General features: G+C 28.6%; 1 protein-coding gene across 1 annotated transcript in view; it reads left to right on the top strand.

Moving 5' to 3' along the window:
• LOC111035779 (adenylate cyclase type 3) overlaps positions 1-18,078 on the top strand; it is a 104,698-nt gene that overhangs the window by 78,638 nt on the left and 7,982 nt on the right. The window contains exons 3-11 of the mRNA XM_022317548.1: positions 8,493-8,611; positions 11,123-11,234; positions 11,384-11,511; positions 11,601-11,759; positions 11,832-11,970; positions 12,073-12,135; positions 12,217-12,323; positions 16,840-17,001; positions 17,100-17,187. Coding sequence (XP_022173240.1) covers positions 8,493-8,611; positions 11,123-11,234; positions 11,384-11,511; positions 11,601-11,759; positions 11,832-11,970; positions 12,073-12,135; positions 12,217-12,323; positions 16,840-17,001; positions 17,100-17,187 — 1,077 coding nt within the window. The remainder of the gene's footprint in view (positions 1-8,492; positions 8,612-11,122; positions 11,235-11,383; positions 11,512-11,600; positions 11,760-11,831; positions 11,971-12,072; positions 12,136-12,216; positions 12,324-16,839; positions 17,002-17,099; positions 17,188-18,078) is intronic.

The following is an 18,078-nucleotide window of genomic DNA, read 5'->3' as shown; positions in this document are numbered from 1 at the left end:
ATTATTATGCTATACATCGTTACGCCTAATTTAATGTTTAATTATTTTTAATGACTTTACTGTTAACTAATAATTTCTTGTTCAAACAATTAACAAAAATAATGTTAACTGTGTTGATAATTGTGATTAATTTTGCTAGCTTATATTTTCTTTAGACAATTTAAGCTTAAGCGTTTTGATATGTTGGCCATTTTTGCCATATGACTTATAACAATTGTTAATGTTAGCCCGTAGTTTGATCATTCCTAATTGTTCTAATTGCTCATACAAATTAATCTATGTAAATACCTATTATAACATAATTTCATTTTTAGAGAATTATTTTACATCCATTTTCCTCGGACATCATAGTTTGTATAAACAAAAATTTAGAGTAAGATTAAACGCCAATAAAAAAAATGTGTCGTATAAAGAACATTATAATATGTAAAACTTTTTACTATGATAGATACATCAAACATTAAATTAATATATTCATAAAAAGGTAAAATACTGAAACGTATACCAAAATATAACTGCTGTGTATAGTCGTTTACACCAAGTACCTACCTACCTAATTCAGTTAAATTTCTTTAGTAATAATAATAGTTTATTTCTTGAGTTATATTAAGGAATAGTTTATTATAGTTTATTATTATTCATTCTGTATCTACTCTACAGTTTTCTTTGTCTTTTTATCTGAGTTATAATAAATAATAAGAAGTGAGAGTAACACTAGTAAACGTTAAGTGAAAATCAATATAGAAAGATGCTGATGAACTATATTATTATTCTACTGAAAAATAAAAATAAATTCTTTTGATTTCCTAAGTAACACAATTAAAAATATTTGTTTGGTTTTTATATAAGTAAAGTTCTTTTTTTTAAAACAAACATAATGTAGAAATTATTCATGAAAAAATTTAACAACGTGCTCTGCTGTTAGCATGTATACAACAATAAATAAAAATGAGTCTCGTAAATCTTTAGGCTTTATTATTTATTAAATATAATTTAGCATTAAATTGATACCACTATATATTATTAAAAAATACAAATACAAATTTATTACAATATTATTTTACATAAATATGATATAGGTATTTTTCTACATTGAGTTTTGCATGTAATATTTTTTGTTAAAAATTAGGTTTTTAAATTTAAAAATCAATACCCACTCGGGAGGGTACGCACACAGTTTTAAAGATAAATTGTAGGTATAAGTGAAATCATTAGATATAAAATATAAACATTATATTTTCATCTTCAGATCGTTTAGTAATAAGTGAACATAGAGCAGTATACAGTCATACAGAATTTTCAACAGCTTATAATTTATGTAGCATATTTAAATTTTACAAAATCTATATACATGAAGTATAATATTATGTGTTGATTTTAATTTAAAAACATGTCTAGGTAATTCAATTTTGTATGTTATATGTTTATAAATAATATGATTTTAAAAGGTTGTCGTTTGTATTCACACAAAATAAGTAGGTAAATATGAACTCGTAATGTGTGGAACATTATATATTAAATTTATTTTCTTCCAGCATTTTATATTTTGTATAATAAATTTCTTATTTACATTTTATGTAATGTTAAAATAATATTCCTTATGCATTGTTATGAATTCATTAAAGAATTAATATTCTTTTATATATGAAGTAAATGGAAAAGCTTTTATCATTTTGAAACTTGTAAATATATTTTTTATTTATTCTGATAATCCACCAAGACACATTTTTGTGAGCAAAAATATAATTTTATATACTTAAGATGACTATTGGGTACTTGATTCAAAACTACCAGTAGCTCTATTTCATCTTTTGTAAATTATGTTCAATAATACACATAATAATAATAATAAGTATTAATAATATCTAGTAGATAATAGTTAAAACCGTAGGTACATGGGTACATATTTTCACTTTTTAAATTAATTGATGTGAATTCATTGGAATAATTTATGTTTAAAAATATATACTTATTGCACACATTTTATTTTAACTTATCTTAATTATTCGTGTATCATTCAATATTGTGAATCCATAGTAATTAAGAATATGATATTGCTGACCAAAAAGCTATCCGTTAAAAAGAACTTATTTTTATTATGATAGAATGTAATCTTTATTTTAGAAGGTGTTTTGAATAAGTAAATTGTTTGATAAATAAATAATATTTAATGTGAATAAAATAAAACAAAATAATATAAAAACCTGTAGCCTGTAAGATAAATCATTTTTTTGCATCATTAGGTACCTACTTCATCTGAAAAATAAATAAAATTATCTAATTAAATATTTTTCTTTATAATAAAACACATTTTTTTTATCCTGGTTTTTCAATTACGACATTTGTGGTTTGGTTTAATGAATAAAAATGAATGACAACAGTAGAATTAGGTGTACATTTTTACTATAACGTGTATGATTAAATATTGTAAAAATGAAAAAAAAATGAATTTAAATTTAAATTTTAAAAACATATTTCCATGTTACCTACGCATTTATCATGAATGTTGTAACATTGAATCAACATAATGATAGTTTTATTTTTCAACAAATTCGTCGATCGTCAAAGTCGGTTTAATCTTTGTATTGTAATAGTCTTATTCAGTACTTCTATTGAAAATATACAGTATCTTCAAAAGCTATTAAAAATTGTAATGCAATATATTTTGATGCGTATATTACGTACTTAAGCATATATAAACGTATGGTCATAAAACGAATAGTCATTATGAATAAACAATGCCCGAACAAACCAAATCTGATAATACAATAATGCTTTATAAATTTTAAAAAGACAGACTTAATATACTATACAGACAAAGGAGTTCAAATCTAAGAATACCAAAATGTGCTAAATAAAAATTATAGGTGAAGTATGGCCATAAGCCACAATTTATTGGCATTGTATATAATTTCCAGGAAAAAAAATTGAAAATAATCAACAGGATAGTCATTGCAAGAATTATTATAGTTTATAAAATGTATTTTAATAATTTTATCATAATATAAATAATTGAAGCCTTATGATTAAAAGATAGTAACATGTAATAATATTATATAAAAGTTAATTTTAACGTTAACGGGTTTTCTCAATATTTAAAAAAAATTGTTTTTCTAATAGTTGCAAATATTTTGTTATAAACGTCTAGACTTTGACCATTGACTTAACAATTTAATTTGATTTAGCAAAATGATCAATAACTAATACGGTAAATACGCCTAGAGCTAAGAAAAGTATTTTAGTAAATTTGTTGTTCTACGTATTCTTACAAAATGAAAATGCAATAAAATTGTTCGGATTAACAATATTTGAAACAACTAAAATAAAAAGTTTGTTTTGTAGATATACATGTACACCTAATAACTTATTAACAGCAGTAGTGAGTTTGGAAAGGAGTTTCGACAACAATTTCTATTAACTCGCATTTCTTTATGAACAATGTTAACATTATCCGAATTTGAAGTGTTAATGAAAAAATCGAAAATATCTACAAATTCTTAAACGAAGGAAAAATGGATTATCACTTTAATGCAATGACTGTGTTGCGTAATAGTTTCTCAGGGTACTTTTTAGCTAAGCCTATATGATTAGTTAATAATTTAAACTTAAATTTTAAATCAATGGTACGTCGTTTCATTCAGTACAACTTAATGGTTTAATTAACTATAATATTATACTGCAGAATAGGTTAAACTTAATGTAGACAAATTAATAAATTGTTGATATATTTTGCTGAGTATGGAAACAACTTATAAAAACTTGCCTTAAATACCATGTTTTAAATAATAACAAAAACAATTTTTAATTGTATCTTCCTATATTTAGATTTAAATTCATAAATAATTATTACTCAATCAATACGTAATATAATATACTAGGTAGTTATTTTTAAAATTAATAATTAGTAAGCATGTCTAAAACTGGACTATTTGCATTATCACCTATAGAATTATAAGCCTTATATTTATTTTTATTAAAAAATAAAATACAACACTTAGGTACTATTTTATTTTTAAATAAAGGGTATGCTATACATAATGTATACTATGACGGCAGATGGAAAATAGTTGATATTTTGCATTAGTCAGTACCTTCTTGAACTTTAAAATATGTCTTAGAAAACTTCAGTCATATATGCAAAAGGTATTTCTTTTATATTGTACAATTTGTGATGATTTTCCAATTTTTATAGGGGATTTCGGTAGGTTTTGTTCCATTTTTACAGCTCCTCAAAATGGTTTCTAAAAGAAAAAACTTTTCAAATTACATTAGATAGCTTTCATATACCACCCAGAACGAGCCCCTTTTGTTAGTGAACCCTTGGTCCCCGGCACAAAATATAGTACGAAATTTGAAGTGCGAGTACTGATTTGAGAAGTGTGTACTAGTAATATACATGAACATTGAACATTAAGTATCATATAGTTGTTCCACTTCCTTTTTCTTGGAAACAAGTGTGAGCGAGTAGAAAAATGAGTAAAATAGTCTTGAGTTAATTAATTTTTAAAGCAAATATCTCATTAAATATTTTGTATTTCAGAACTTATAAGTAGGCTTTCTCTAAGTTTGTAAAATAAAAATAAAATAACGACCATACAAGAATAATTTGATGAAAAAAGTAAATGTTGTTGTATTAATAAAAAAATATTAGTTCATTTTTTCTAATAATAATAATATGGAAGTAGTAAAAAGGGAAGTATTTTGACAAAGCTCCACCTCACCTCTGCCCAGAACCTTGTTTATTTGAGACCTATTCCTTTCGTTTGAATGACATTTAGAATCCCAAATACCAAATATTAATAGTTTATATAAGTACTTATATATTATAAGATTATAAACCTCCCAAAACAAATTACGGTTTTCTTGAGTAGTATTATACTTATTTTTTCATAACCATGCTCGTTTAATCAATAATGAAGTAGTCAAATACTGAAATACGTAACATATGTATGGACTTTGTGGCCGTTTTAACAACATAGTATGGTATCAAAAGCACAAAGGTTGTCATCCAATTCACATCATATTTCAACAACTTGCGTATTATGGGTTGAACGCTTTGGTGATTACTTTTTTTCTTTTCTTTTTTTTTTTGAACTGACATTAATAGAACAATGCTAGTTTATTATTTATTTCAGAAAAGTTCGATAATTGACCTCTGCAAAGTACGTCCGCGTTCAATTAACAATATATTCTATAGAGACTAGTGAGAGGCGTGTTGCATGATGACAAATAAAAAGCCGCACAAAACCCTATTATGAGCCCTCTAAAAATCCACAACAATGATATTTGTAATTTTATATTAGTTATCATTATTTTTAGTGACTTTGTTTGGGGCGAAGGGAAGACGCCGAGGGATTGATTAGGTACACTAGATCATTTTTCAAATATTTTAGCGTGCCTAACACTACTATTTATTTTTTCAAGTACCTACCTATAGAAGTAAAGAATACGCACAATACAATATTATATATACCTAGTGATTCTTTAATCACTAAACATTTTTTGTTTCAAAAAGTATAAATGTTTTTTTTATTGTACATGCTAGTCGTTAAAAAATATTTATATATTTAATTATTTTTTATTCTTAAATTGTTTTAAATTTTTACTTTTTTGAATGAAAACATACAGTTTTAATTTGATATTCAAAAGTAGAATATTTTTCTAAGTAATTCGATACATAGAAATCAAATTTAGGACGAGTATAGTTAATACCTACGTTATAAGTATTTAAAGTTTAGATAAGCGTGGTGGAGTGGTACGCGATCGGTCATCACACAAAATGTAGGTCCACAACTCCGATCATCAAAACTTAAATACTTATAAGTTATAAGTAACTTCTCGACCTAAATTTGATTTTTCTGTATCGAAAATCGAAAATTAAAAATACTTAGAAAAATATTCGGCTTCGGAATAAGAAATTAAAACTGTATGTTGTCATCCAAAAAGAGTAAAAATTAAAAAATGTTGAGGATAAAAAATATTTTAAAACATAAATTAACATAAATATTTTTTAACGATTAGCATATAAATACGTTTTATTTTTTAAAAACATTTATTGAATATCTTCTCCGATCAAGTCAACCATGACCTGTTGTGTACCCCTCCATATATTGGGTTCATTGTAAATATGTTTCATACAGTTTGTACAAAAAAAAAAAAAACAAAAATCATTTATACCTTTTGGAATAATGAGCGTTTAGTGATAAAAGAATCGCCCGTCTTACAGTTCCCTTCGATTCACAGTTAAGTATAACACATTTCGTTGGTATAGTGGTGTATAGTAGCTTACACCTAATATACATACACTTACGAAGGGATTTCAATATCGGTCATTCGTAGCTTCGCCACTACAACGGGTCATTAAGGGAGGAATCATCGACTTTTTACTGTCCACCTCCCGGACCCCTCTCGGACGAACCCGACCGTATGATCGAATTCGGTGGCGGGGCCCATTCACGGCAATAATAATTGTCAAGGGGTCAGACGTAATACCAAATAATTGCACTTCGGATTCCTCTACCGCACAGCATATAATAATATTATATCTGTATATTTCATAGGGATTACAAGGTCGTGTAAACTGAAGCCAGATTGAGCTGGTAGGTAACAACCACCCGACGACCAGACCCTGTAACGTGTGGTATTGTGGTTACGCATAGATCATCTGCGTCGTAGACTCGACGGAATAATTAGATTTGTGTTTCAACCGACGGAATCTTGTATAATTTATTAAACAATAATTGTCCGTCATAACCACTGTGAACCGGAAAAATCCATAAAACTCGTGTAACACAAAACCATCGTCTGTTTAATCTTATTTTCTACACAAATGTTTGTTAAAGACGACGACGCTACGCAGGAGAATCTCAAAACGGCATAAATTCTTCTGGATTGGTTATTAAAAATGATATTATTATAAAATGCGTGTAAAGTATGAGCAAAAAAAACAAATATTGTGCTCTCTGTAGTCATAACTGTGCTAACCATAATATAGGTTATTATTTTTTATTATATCACTAAAAGGCACACGAAAACAATATTTTAGTGGTTATACCTATATAGTAATATTTTTTATTTAAGTTTTGTAAACAAAAACACTACCTATAGACTATAATAATATTACATATATATTTTATATATTATGATAGATGATACTCGATGGATGTCAATATGACTTACGAAATTTATCAATAATAGTTTATAAGTTATAACCTACCTACTGCAATCTGTATAATATATTATTTATGTGCTGATATTCGATTATTTTTTATTTCTATATAATATTGTAGCCCTGGGTAGGTATAGAGGTAATTACACAATATACACATTACCTACTGAGGGCCGTGAATAAAATTTATTTCATATTTCACATTTATTCAACGACTGTTTTGTATAAAATATGACAACAATTATTAATGGAGTATAGGTTATTAAAAATGAATAAAGGTTAATATTTAATATTAATTATTTTAATATTATTTTACAATAAATTTATATTTTACAAAAAAAAGGTATTTATATAAATCCAAACCATGGACAAATTTATTTGGTATGTACATACATTTTTGCAGTGCAGTGCACAAGGTTTAAAAAAAACATAAAATCGACGAAATTTCCAAAAAAAAATATGTAAATATTTAAAAAATACTACATAAAAGTTTCAAATAGCTATAATATACATTAAAAATATATTACTATGTTCTAATAATACAATAATATGCCTAATATGTTTTGATGTTTGTACGAAAGGAACATGAGCTATAGTATCTTTTGGCGAGCAAAAAAATTATACCTTCGGTTACCGTTGCAAAAATTGTTAATTCAGCGCTTGTAATCCAATTTTTTTTTTAATAGGTAAAGATTTTGCATCGCGTAACAAATATAATATGTGTCTTGAATTCATATTTTTTTAATTGCTTATCGCTCTATTGTAACACTCGTATGTACCCCGCGCGTTTGCTACAGTACCACAAGCATCCAATTCGACGATAAATCACACATTATTCTCAGGAAGTCGTTGCGTCGCCAAAAAATATGGTCCCGGAAAATAATACGACACTTTGTCATTCCACCTCGCGCCCTTTGTATATAATAATATATATTTTCCATCCACCCGCGGTCGTTTTTCATTACGACTTACCAGTGATTCTTAGTGTTTTCACAATGTTCCCTTTGCAGTCGGTTTTCATTACGAGTTACGACTTAGGTACCAGTGATTCTTCGTGTTTCGACGATGTTAGCTGTTAAATGAATTGGACGGACGAGGTATTCGTTGACCGCTCATTGTTTGACCTGGCGCAAAAATAATAGCTCCGCGCTAGGAGTTTATTATTGTATTGCCCGAGTATAAAACAACAAAACACCATTAATTACCGTCTCGTGCGCGTGCGTGGGTATCCTTATAATAATATTACGTATATACACTTATAACAATAATAATAATATAATATATAGCTTTTTGACACTCGATGTTTTCGTTTTTTTTTCATCAGGAACGGCTGTTGTTGTCCGTGTTGCCGGAACACGTAGCCGTCAAAATGCGCCAGGATTTGGGTGAGGCATTGGACAGTCAATTCAAAAAGATATACATGAGTCGACACGAAAACGTCAGGTACATAATACATGTCTATATAATGTATATACCTAATAATATTATATATATGTATATATATATGTATATACATAAATATTTATGTACTGAGGTCCTAATATACCGTTTATGTTTCTGTACACACGTGTTTATGTAGGTATATAATACTATAATATTACATATGTGTATATTCGTTGAGTTAAAAATGAAATAACGAAAAAGTCGAATTTCGTCAAAAGAAAATCATTATCCAAAGAACTCCCATGATGACCTCTTGACTTTTGTTGGAAATTCAATTACTAAAATGTATACAGTTGTCTCCTAATAATATATAATTGAATACGCGAAAATTGAAAATGACGATAACACAAACGTGCGTCTTGTATAATATTTTGTAATAATGCTTTTAATTGTCGTGGTTTTATATTTTAATTGGTTGATAAAATAATTATTATAATATAATAATGCCATGTATACATTACGGCACGACACCGCAAATTAAATACAAACACGAGTGCGTATTGCTGAGCCATTCTCGGCCCGGCCCAAAGTTGTACGTACGTAGATAGCTAGTTTTAATTATAATTTTGAGTAATATTATACAATTATTTTACATGGTTTATCGAAAGCATAGCTCTTCTAGAACAATGTTATAATATGTTGCACAAAGTTTAATGAACGAAGATAATATTTTAATTTGAATGGCTTACAAAGTAGGTATAATTATTTAATCAATGGTATATAGTTATATCAACAAATTAACAGCGTTATGACGTGAATGTATGATTTTATTAATCATCGACAGTAAAAATATATCGCACTGTAGATTGCATTCCATCAATTAAATTTATTGTTTATCGTCGACAATAATTTCAAAAATAATATATGTCACCGAAAAAGAAAATAATAATATATTAGGCACACAAATTACAATTTGAATTGAACTCAATCGTACATATCAACTACACAAACGTCTTATACTAAATGGGTTTCGTCCAAGTAGAATTTTATGTTTGAAATGTTTTCTACATACAAACGCAATATATTTTCTTTGATATTCGTGTTTGTTGTTTGGACATGAATTCAATATATTTTGTGAAATAGAATCTGACATTCGATAGAGTTATTACTTATTATGTATTTTTGATGTAGAATACCAGAATAAAACCTATGGAAAAATACCTAAATATAGTTCAGTACAGTGGCGTAGCCAAGCCCCCCGCCCCACCAACAACCGTTTTTTTTTATTAATTTTATACCAGTTGGTTTGTCCATACTCCAAAAACATTAGACAAGTAGGTATATATAATATTATAATATGAGTACTTAAGTACAGCGATAAATATTGTAATAATTGTATTTATATCGTCCCTTTCATTTTAGAAATCCTGACTACCCTACTGGTTAAGTACTCATCTACTTATTGTAATCACTCTCTTCAAAAATAACTTTAATCGCCACGTATTTTTATAGTGTCAGAAAATAAAATACACCACTTTATGCAATAGGAATACAATTATAGTATAATATTATAGTTGGTCTAATACGGATTGCAGCATAATTTAAACTATTAATCCTTAATAATTAAGGTATCATATAATATGCGTAAGGGACACACATGGTACATAACTTTTTATCGTAGTGGCTACATTTTTGGATTTTATAACATTTGACTGAAAAGCTTTAAAAATTAAAATATTACATCCACACAATGTCACTCATCATGCGATTAACGTTTGCTACTATAAAACACTCATTTTAATCATATAAAACATTAATTTTCCAATTAAAGCAGAATTTTCGCAATTCTGAGTGATTTTTAATAATGGAGTGGATTTATTTACAAGCACTGCAAATATTTTCTTACCTCAGGTTGTAGAATTAATCATGTCCAAACAATGGTATTTTTAATTTACGAATTAAACTATAGTATAATATAACGAAAACTATAACAAACAAATTAATTAAACGGTACGCGGGTTAATTTCATTGTTACTTTTTGTGTTCAGTTGAGTGTGTTTTAATAAGTAAAGCCAACTTTTAAGAAGAGCAAGGTAGAGGGTTTTGCTTCTGTAGTTTTTCGCCGCTAAAGATTGTTTTTGTAAAAACCCAATCTAGTAACCTTCGCCTAAAACGTCTCCTTTAAGTTATTCAAAAACCTAGTATCCATTTCAAATAAATTATAACTTGAAAATGTATAGGTATTCGGTAATATTATGTAACTCTTGTCCTAAATTATCCACATACTTGCGCACAGTATAACGTAAAATATAGTTTTAAAATATTCATTTTTCATATTCTTTGGTAAAGTAAAAGAAAAAGAACTCATATGCAAGAATGAACGTTCATATGTTCATATTGAATTTTCTTCCGCTACATTGTGTTTTAGTTATTTTTTTCTTTGTTGTAAAAGGTATTTTTTTTATTATATTTTATCAATTTTAATTCCATATTTTTAAATTTATATACACAATAACTTTGATTTACATGCCATCGCTTATAAATTAAAAAATATATTTTATTGCATCGCAGTATATTGTATGCCGACATCGTTGGATTCACGGCAATATCGTCTACATACTCGGCGTCAGACCTGGTAAAAATTCTCAATGAGCTGTTCGCCAGATTCGATCGACTGTCCGAGGTGAATTCATTTTTATTGCTAATACAGTAATACCTACTGTTTACCTACCTAAATTGCATATTATTATTATTGCTAAATACTTATTACTTGATACCTGGGTATCGTACACTTTATTTCACGCTTGTTATGACTTCCTATACCGTTTTCAGAAATACCAACAACTCAGGATTAAGATTTTGGGAGATTGTTACTATTGCATTAGCGGCGCTCCCAAGGAACGACCCGATCACGCTGTACTCAGCGTGCACATGGGACTCTCCATGGTCAAAGCTATCAAGTAAGAATTACGATTTCGGCCTGAATTCCGAAGTCCCAGCTGGCCGTAGGTATTGATATTTGTTTTGTTTTTTGTTCTGGCCACACCAGGTACGTACAACAAACGACAAATTCACCGGTAGACATGAGGGTGGGCATACACACGGGAGCCGTTTTAGCCGGTGTCCTGGGTCAGAGGCAGTGGCAGTTCGACGTTTACTCCAAGGATGTGGAATTGGCGAACAAAATGGAAAGCAGTGGAATGCCGGGGTACGTCCATGCGGAAAAGAAGAAAAATATGAGTAATTTTTTTGACGAAACGCGATTTTTTTTTGTTTTCAGACGAGTGCATATATCCGAAAAAACCTTGAGCTTCTTAAATGGAGAGTTCGAAGTCGAGCCCGGTTACGGAGAACGCCGCGAAGAAGCACTTAAGATGGCCAGCATAAAAACTTTCTTCATCATAAAAACGATCAAACCGGTAATAATAATTGTTACCTATTCAAAGTAGATTTTTCAAACATTTTCAACATTGTCAAAATATGATTTCTTTTAAAACTATTTTTCGTTTTGCGCTCGGCAGTTCAAAATGGATGTGCAAAATGGATCGTTGACCGATCAAAATAGTGCCAGCAAAGAATCTGTGGTAAGCATTATGCTGTTTTTGGGCTGTTTTCAGACGTCCTGGTTTAATTTTTAATAATTACCGAGAATTTTTATGTAACAGTGTGCTACACCGATTGATGACGCCGATTTAATAGCTCAGGCAAAAGAGGACTCCGATAATTTTAAGAAGCGTTTGAGAAAGGACTTGATGAACAGAGATGGCCACAGGTAATTGACTACAGTTATAGGTACATCGTGTGCCAGTTACGTATATTATAAGTATAATAATATAATATTATTATTATTATCACTTGGGCCAATTGCATATTTTTGAGGGGTTACAATATTATGACATATACATTTTTACAATTTTTTTTGTATTATATACATATTTCATAGGTACATTATGATATATTGCTATGTTTTAATTAAAATTTCACTATGGAACGTGGTCCAGGCCGCCTCTCCACTAAACATAAGATACTGCGGCGTGCACTATAGTCATTATAAAATGTACTCCACATATAAATATTATTATTTGGATGAATGGTTTTATAGTGTTTTCACGGACAAGTTTTGGCTAAATTTCCGGAACATTAAATCAGACAAATATGATATAATAGGTCCCCCTTCACAAATTGATTGTACAGCTAATGTCCCATATTATAAAAACAATACAAGCCCCGTTCGGCATATTCCAATTTCTCTGCTAATTGAATTTCATTCTTTGTTTCATATCGTTTGTTCTATTATATACTTATATAGTCTGAATTGACGAAACATTGTTCTCGTGCTGAAGATTCCGAGAATTCCAAGATTGATTTCACTCTTGTTAGGGTGTTGGTATTATATAACGTTTTATATTTATATAATTTACTATACATAATCTTTTGTTGTAACGCCTCACGGCGTAAATTTTGTGAGTAAATAAATAAATATTTATACTTGCAAACCAACATATTATTTCTGTGAACTGAGTATTACAATAATTTCCCAGAAATGTGTACGAATTAATTTAAATTTATATTTTTGAGACTAATTGTTGATATTTGATTGCATAATTACCCTTCTATGTCGAATATCGAAAATATTCAAACGTATTTTGATTCTGTGAGGTGGTGGTTGCTTAATAATAAATTATATGGGTATCTCAGTGATGTAATAGAGGCAAGTGCCACCTCCTCCCAAATTGTTTTTTTATGAACTATGGTGTTATAAGGTAACAGGTGATCAGTATTCAGTAAAAAAAATTTTAATTAATATTTCTTACTACTGCACTGACATGCCCATGAGTCATGACCTATTTTACCTAATATATTACTTATTAGATAAGTATATCTAACTATAGATTCTATATTGTGATTTTTAAACAAGCTCACCCTCATGTTAACCTTTAATAGTACAATTATTCAAATTCTGTTTTTAAATATTTAGAGGAATGCTTAAAGACGATATTTTCAAATTTCTGATATTGTTTGGTCTACTTAAAGAGTGTCAGATGCAAACTTCTATTTACAAAGAGAATCCTTTTTTTTACTAAAAATTATTTATTTTTATTATTATTATTATTTATTTATTTTTATTTATTTTTTTATGATTTATTTTTTTCAATATTCTGATATATCTAGATCAAAATTCTAATGAGTACTTTTTGAATTATTAAAATGTTTATACTAAAGATAATAATCTTTAAAAATGGTTTTATTAAAATATAAACTAGATATAATACCAGATGTAGTATTTATTATATTGGATAATTTTTACAAATAATTTATATTAATAGATTAATATTTATTATTAACTTTTTCAAATATTCTGAGCCTCCATATCTACTTAACTCATTACCATAGACTTATAATCCTTAGTATATAAAATTATATAACTTAAAAACTACTCTCTCAAATTTTGATTTAGATATATCTAATTAGATCTAACAAGATATATCTGCTTAATAATTAAAAATGAAAAAGGGGAGTTCCTATTTTTAAAAATAAAAGTTTGCGCAAAATGCATGCTTGAAAATTGTCTCTGCTTAAATTTTTTCCGCTGTGGTATCAGTGTATCGCCTATGTTATACTTACCCCCATTTCACAATACTTACCACCTTATATCTTAGCTGGTGATTATTTTATCAAAAAACACTCATTATTTCAAAAAATATTAACGTTTTTGAATGTATTTTTTTTCATATAGTTTAAGTTTGTGCATAATAACACAACATTTTTTTAAAAATTATTTTTAAATTATTTTTACTTTTTTTTAATAACAACTTACATTTTGAATTCCTTATTGCAAAAACGAATATTTTTTTGGAGTACATCTCTCATTTCTTACTATCGTTGTTTCTTCGTCGATCACTACTTCCATTAATTTCTTGAGTGTTTCAGCTGTGTTGGAAGCGTCTCCTTCAAATAAACGATCATGTATTTTCCTGGACCCATGCCAACCACGAAAATATCTCGAATTACAATCTCTAGTTCCGATCCACGTAAACATTCCAACGCTTTAGGTCTCTTAGACGTGCGCTCCATTAAGCCTCGCTTTCATCATTCGTTTTTTGTGCTTGATAAAATTGACAATTTTGATTCAAAACTATCGGATAGCATAGTAGACAATGTTTTAAGCTACAGATCGTTTGGGTTTGACACTTTGATGGTGAACAAAGACAATAGCTCGTGTGTGTCTCCTGATAATAACGAAAATAATATAAACTTCATTTTTGCTACGTCGTCGACGCTGTTTGCTTTAATAATTTTGTAATCGCGATTAAAAAATGTTACATCGTCGTCTTTTTCGAATGTACTTGCAGGGGTATGAATTACTTGCGAGTACCTACATGATTTTATTTTGTTCCTTCTCCACCAGATCTTATCGAATATTGGAGTATTCAATTATTATGATGATAAAATAATATCAAATACTATTGTTTGGATTTTGGTATAATATAATAAACAATATGAAAAATGATGGGCTCTATACAAAATAAATTTAATTTTGCAGAAATCAGAATTCATAAATTAGATCAGACATAATTATAACCCAATAAAAATGCCACAAGGCCTGGCTGTAGTATATTATGTACAAATAGTACATAATATGTATATTTTAATCAAACGATAAAAATAACCACAAATGTCATTAGTAATATTGATGAATGTTGGAATTAAATGGTTTTCGTTCTTCAAAAAGTATTTGTCAGTGCGCCCAGTTGTATATTATTCGAAGCTCGGCCAAGCGAGAGAGGGAAAAATGTTTTTATACAACCCTTGATACAGAGGGCTTCCGTTGCTTGTCTGACATTAATCAACTTCTTGAATATTTTTAACAGTTACCTATATTCATATTTTATTTTAATTAATGATGTTTATAGTCAAATGACTATATTGTATTATTATAGATACAATTATATCGGGAATCTGTTTATCTATAAACAATAGTTTTTCTGGTGACTGACGTGTAATGGAACAAAGCGTATATAAAAACAAACATTCATACATTTGTGAAGTGCTAGAGATAGGTTTATTGTTTTCAAAATGTATTTTTATTTTTTTGACTATCAATGCTGTGGGCTCCATTATTTTTGAGATGGAAAGGTACACCGACCAAATGTTTAATACCTCCACTGGTGCAAAACGTATTGAATTCAGTCTCCGTGAAGCATTTTGTCCCGTCTAAAGTGATCGATGTGGGTACTGGGTACTCCAAAAAGTGCGAATATTTTCTGTATTTTAGCTATGCACGAACAGCTTTTTTGCACGAATTTGTTTCGAAAACATCGAGCCATTTCGGTATCATATCAATATGGAAACTTTTTCTCAATAAACTAAAAAAATATACATTTAAGCATGTCCACACTTGCTTCGACCATTTTCACGCTACATACGGGCCATACGGATACATAGGCATAACTAGGAATCCTTGGGAGGCTAAGCCTCTTAACTTTTATTTTAGCCCCCTGTCACAATTCCTAAACTGGGGGGCTCCGCCCTCCCTCTCTTATTTTTTTTTACTTATTATTATAAAGATGCTCCTGAAGCCCTTCCTAGATTTAAGGTTTAGTTACGCTGATGTGTAGATACGGCCTTCAGCCTTGCATATCTGTGCTATTTTCAAAATTGCTATACTTTCGCTTTTGAGCATTGAACCCCAAAAATACGAACAAGCATTGATTTCATGCTGCTTTGCATACCAGAATGTACTATGTACAGTCTGCAGTATTCTTGCAGTAGCTACTGCTGCTCTACATTATTCAGGAATTATCACTCGATGGGGCTCCATATGAGAAAGTTTTATTTCGTGAGCTTACACAATAAGTACGGTTATAATGGTAAATGGACAATATCCGGCCCGGATATTTTCACACCGAATATTTCCTGTATAGTAAGAATAATGTTCAAAAGATTCTTTTTTTAAAGCTGACATTTTCCCCCAATATTGTTAAAAGTGTATTCGAATATCAATTTTTTAAAATCTAATTTTTTTATTTTATGACGATTAAAAATAGTTTTCAAAAATTTTGTTTTGTACCTGTTAAGTTATATAAAAGAAATATTTTCGAAAACGAGCTTTTTTGAAATAATAATGAGGGTTTTACTTCAAACGAAAGGCCCATTAGGTAGGTATGTACTAATAAATAACAATGTTAATATAAATATTAAATAACTCGGTCATTTTGAAATTGTAACTTACTATTTAAATATACTTAATATAATAATTATAATTTATGTTTATGATTCGTTTGAAGGGATTTAAACAAGCATACAAAATTTTTCACTTTGGCATTTAACGATGAAGCAAAAGAACGCGAATACAAATACCACAAAGAAGCTGCATCAGGTGTTTCTCTTATAGGTTGTCCATTAGTACTGTTCTTAACGTCTTCCGCACAAATTATTATGTTGCCCAGGTTTGTAGTATATAAAATACACATATTATTATAATACAATGAACAAACATAATTTGTTTTAAAATTATAAAACTAATACTTTATATTATACTTTGCAGAGATATTTTAAGCTACATGTCCAGTTGTTTTGCATTAGTATTACTATTGATTATTGTAGTAGTATCAGTGGCAGACATTTTTCCAAGAGTAAGTAAACTAAACTTAGTAGTTTTTGTGTTAAAGTCATGTAATTTTAAACGTTTTAATTTCACATAATGTATTATTATAAAATAATATATGTTCCAGCGTATATAGTACCTATAGGTAGGTACTATCAATATTTATTTGAAGTATGGTTTTAAATTTATTCATGTGGATATTTAAAAATACTTTTATATTATCATATATACGAATACCTTATATATACTTATATAGTGTGATAATATAATACATTTTCACTGTTTTGATTTGAGATACGCATTGGTAATTCGCCGAGCATACTCATCCCTATATATGTTTTCTTTTAACAATGAATTTATTGATTTTTGGAATATTTAAGTACCTATTCTTAAAATGATATTTTCAAAAAGGTACTTAGATTGTTTTTTTCACCATTTAAGGAGTGTTAGAGAGTGGTACTGTGGCGATACTAACTTTTTTCGTTAAAATAAGAATCATCTTTTTTCCCGAAAATCGTCAAGAAGATGACTTGAATAAGAAAATGTTCATGTATACTTTTCCAATTCGAAATCCGAATTAGTGGTCTTTGTCTCTTTGAGTTATTTAACTTTGTGCACTTATTATGGTATAGTATTATTATGGTTTTGTGAAACTACTCGTTCGAATTTTGATTAAGATGCATCAACATTTTCAAAATCATCATCTGCTCTATGATTTATGTTTTACAGTAAAAAAGGGTTGGTTCTTGTTGAATAAAAAATCAACAGCTAACAGGATACTCTTAAATAGTGTAAAAACTCAAATACATTTTTTGAAAATGCAGTTCTTATGTACCTATAGGTAGATAAAAAATTTAAGAATCATAAATTGATTCACTTCATTATTAAAGTCATATATAGGGGTGACCATACATGGTTG

Source organism: Myzus persicae, unplaced genomic scaffold (genome assembly GCF_001856785.1).
Source record: "Myzus persicae strain clone G006 unplaced genomic scaffold, MPER_G0061.0, whole genome shotgun sequence".
NCBI lineage: Eukaryota > Metazoa > Arthropoda > Insecta > Hemiptera > Aphididae > Myzus > Myzus persicae.
Note: the sequence above shows the minus strand (reverse complement) of the source record. Positions and strands in the feature narration are given on the sequence as shown.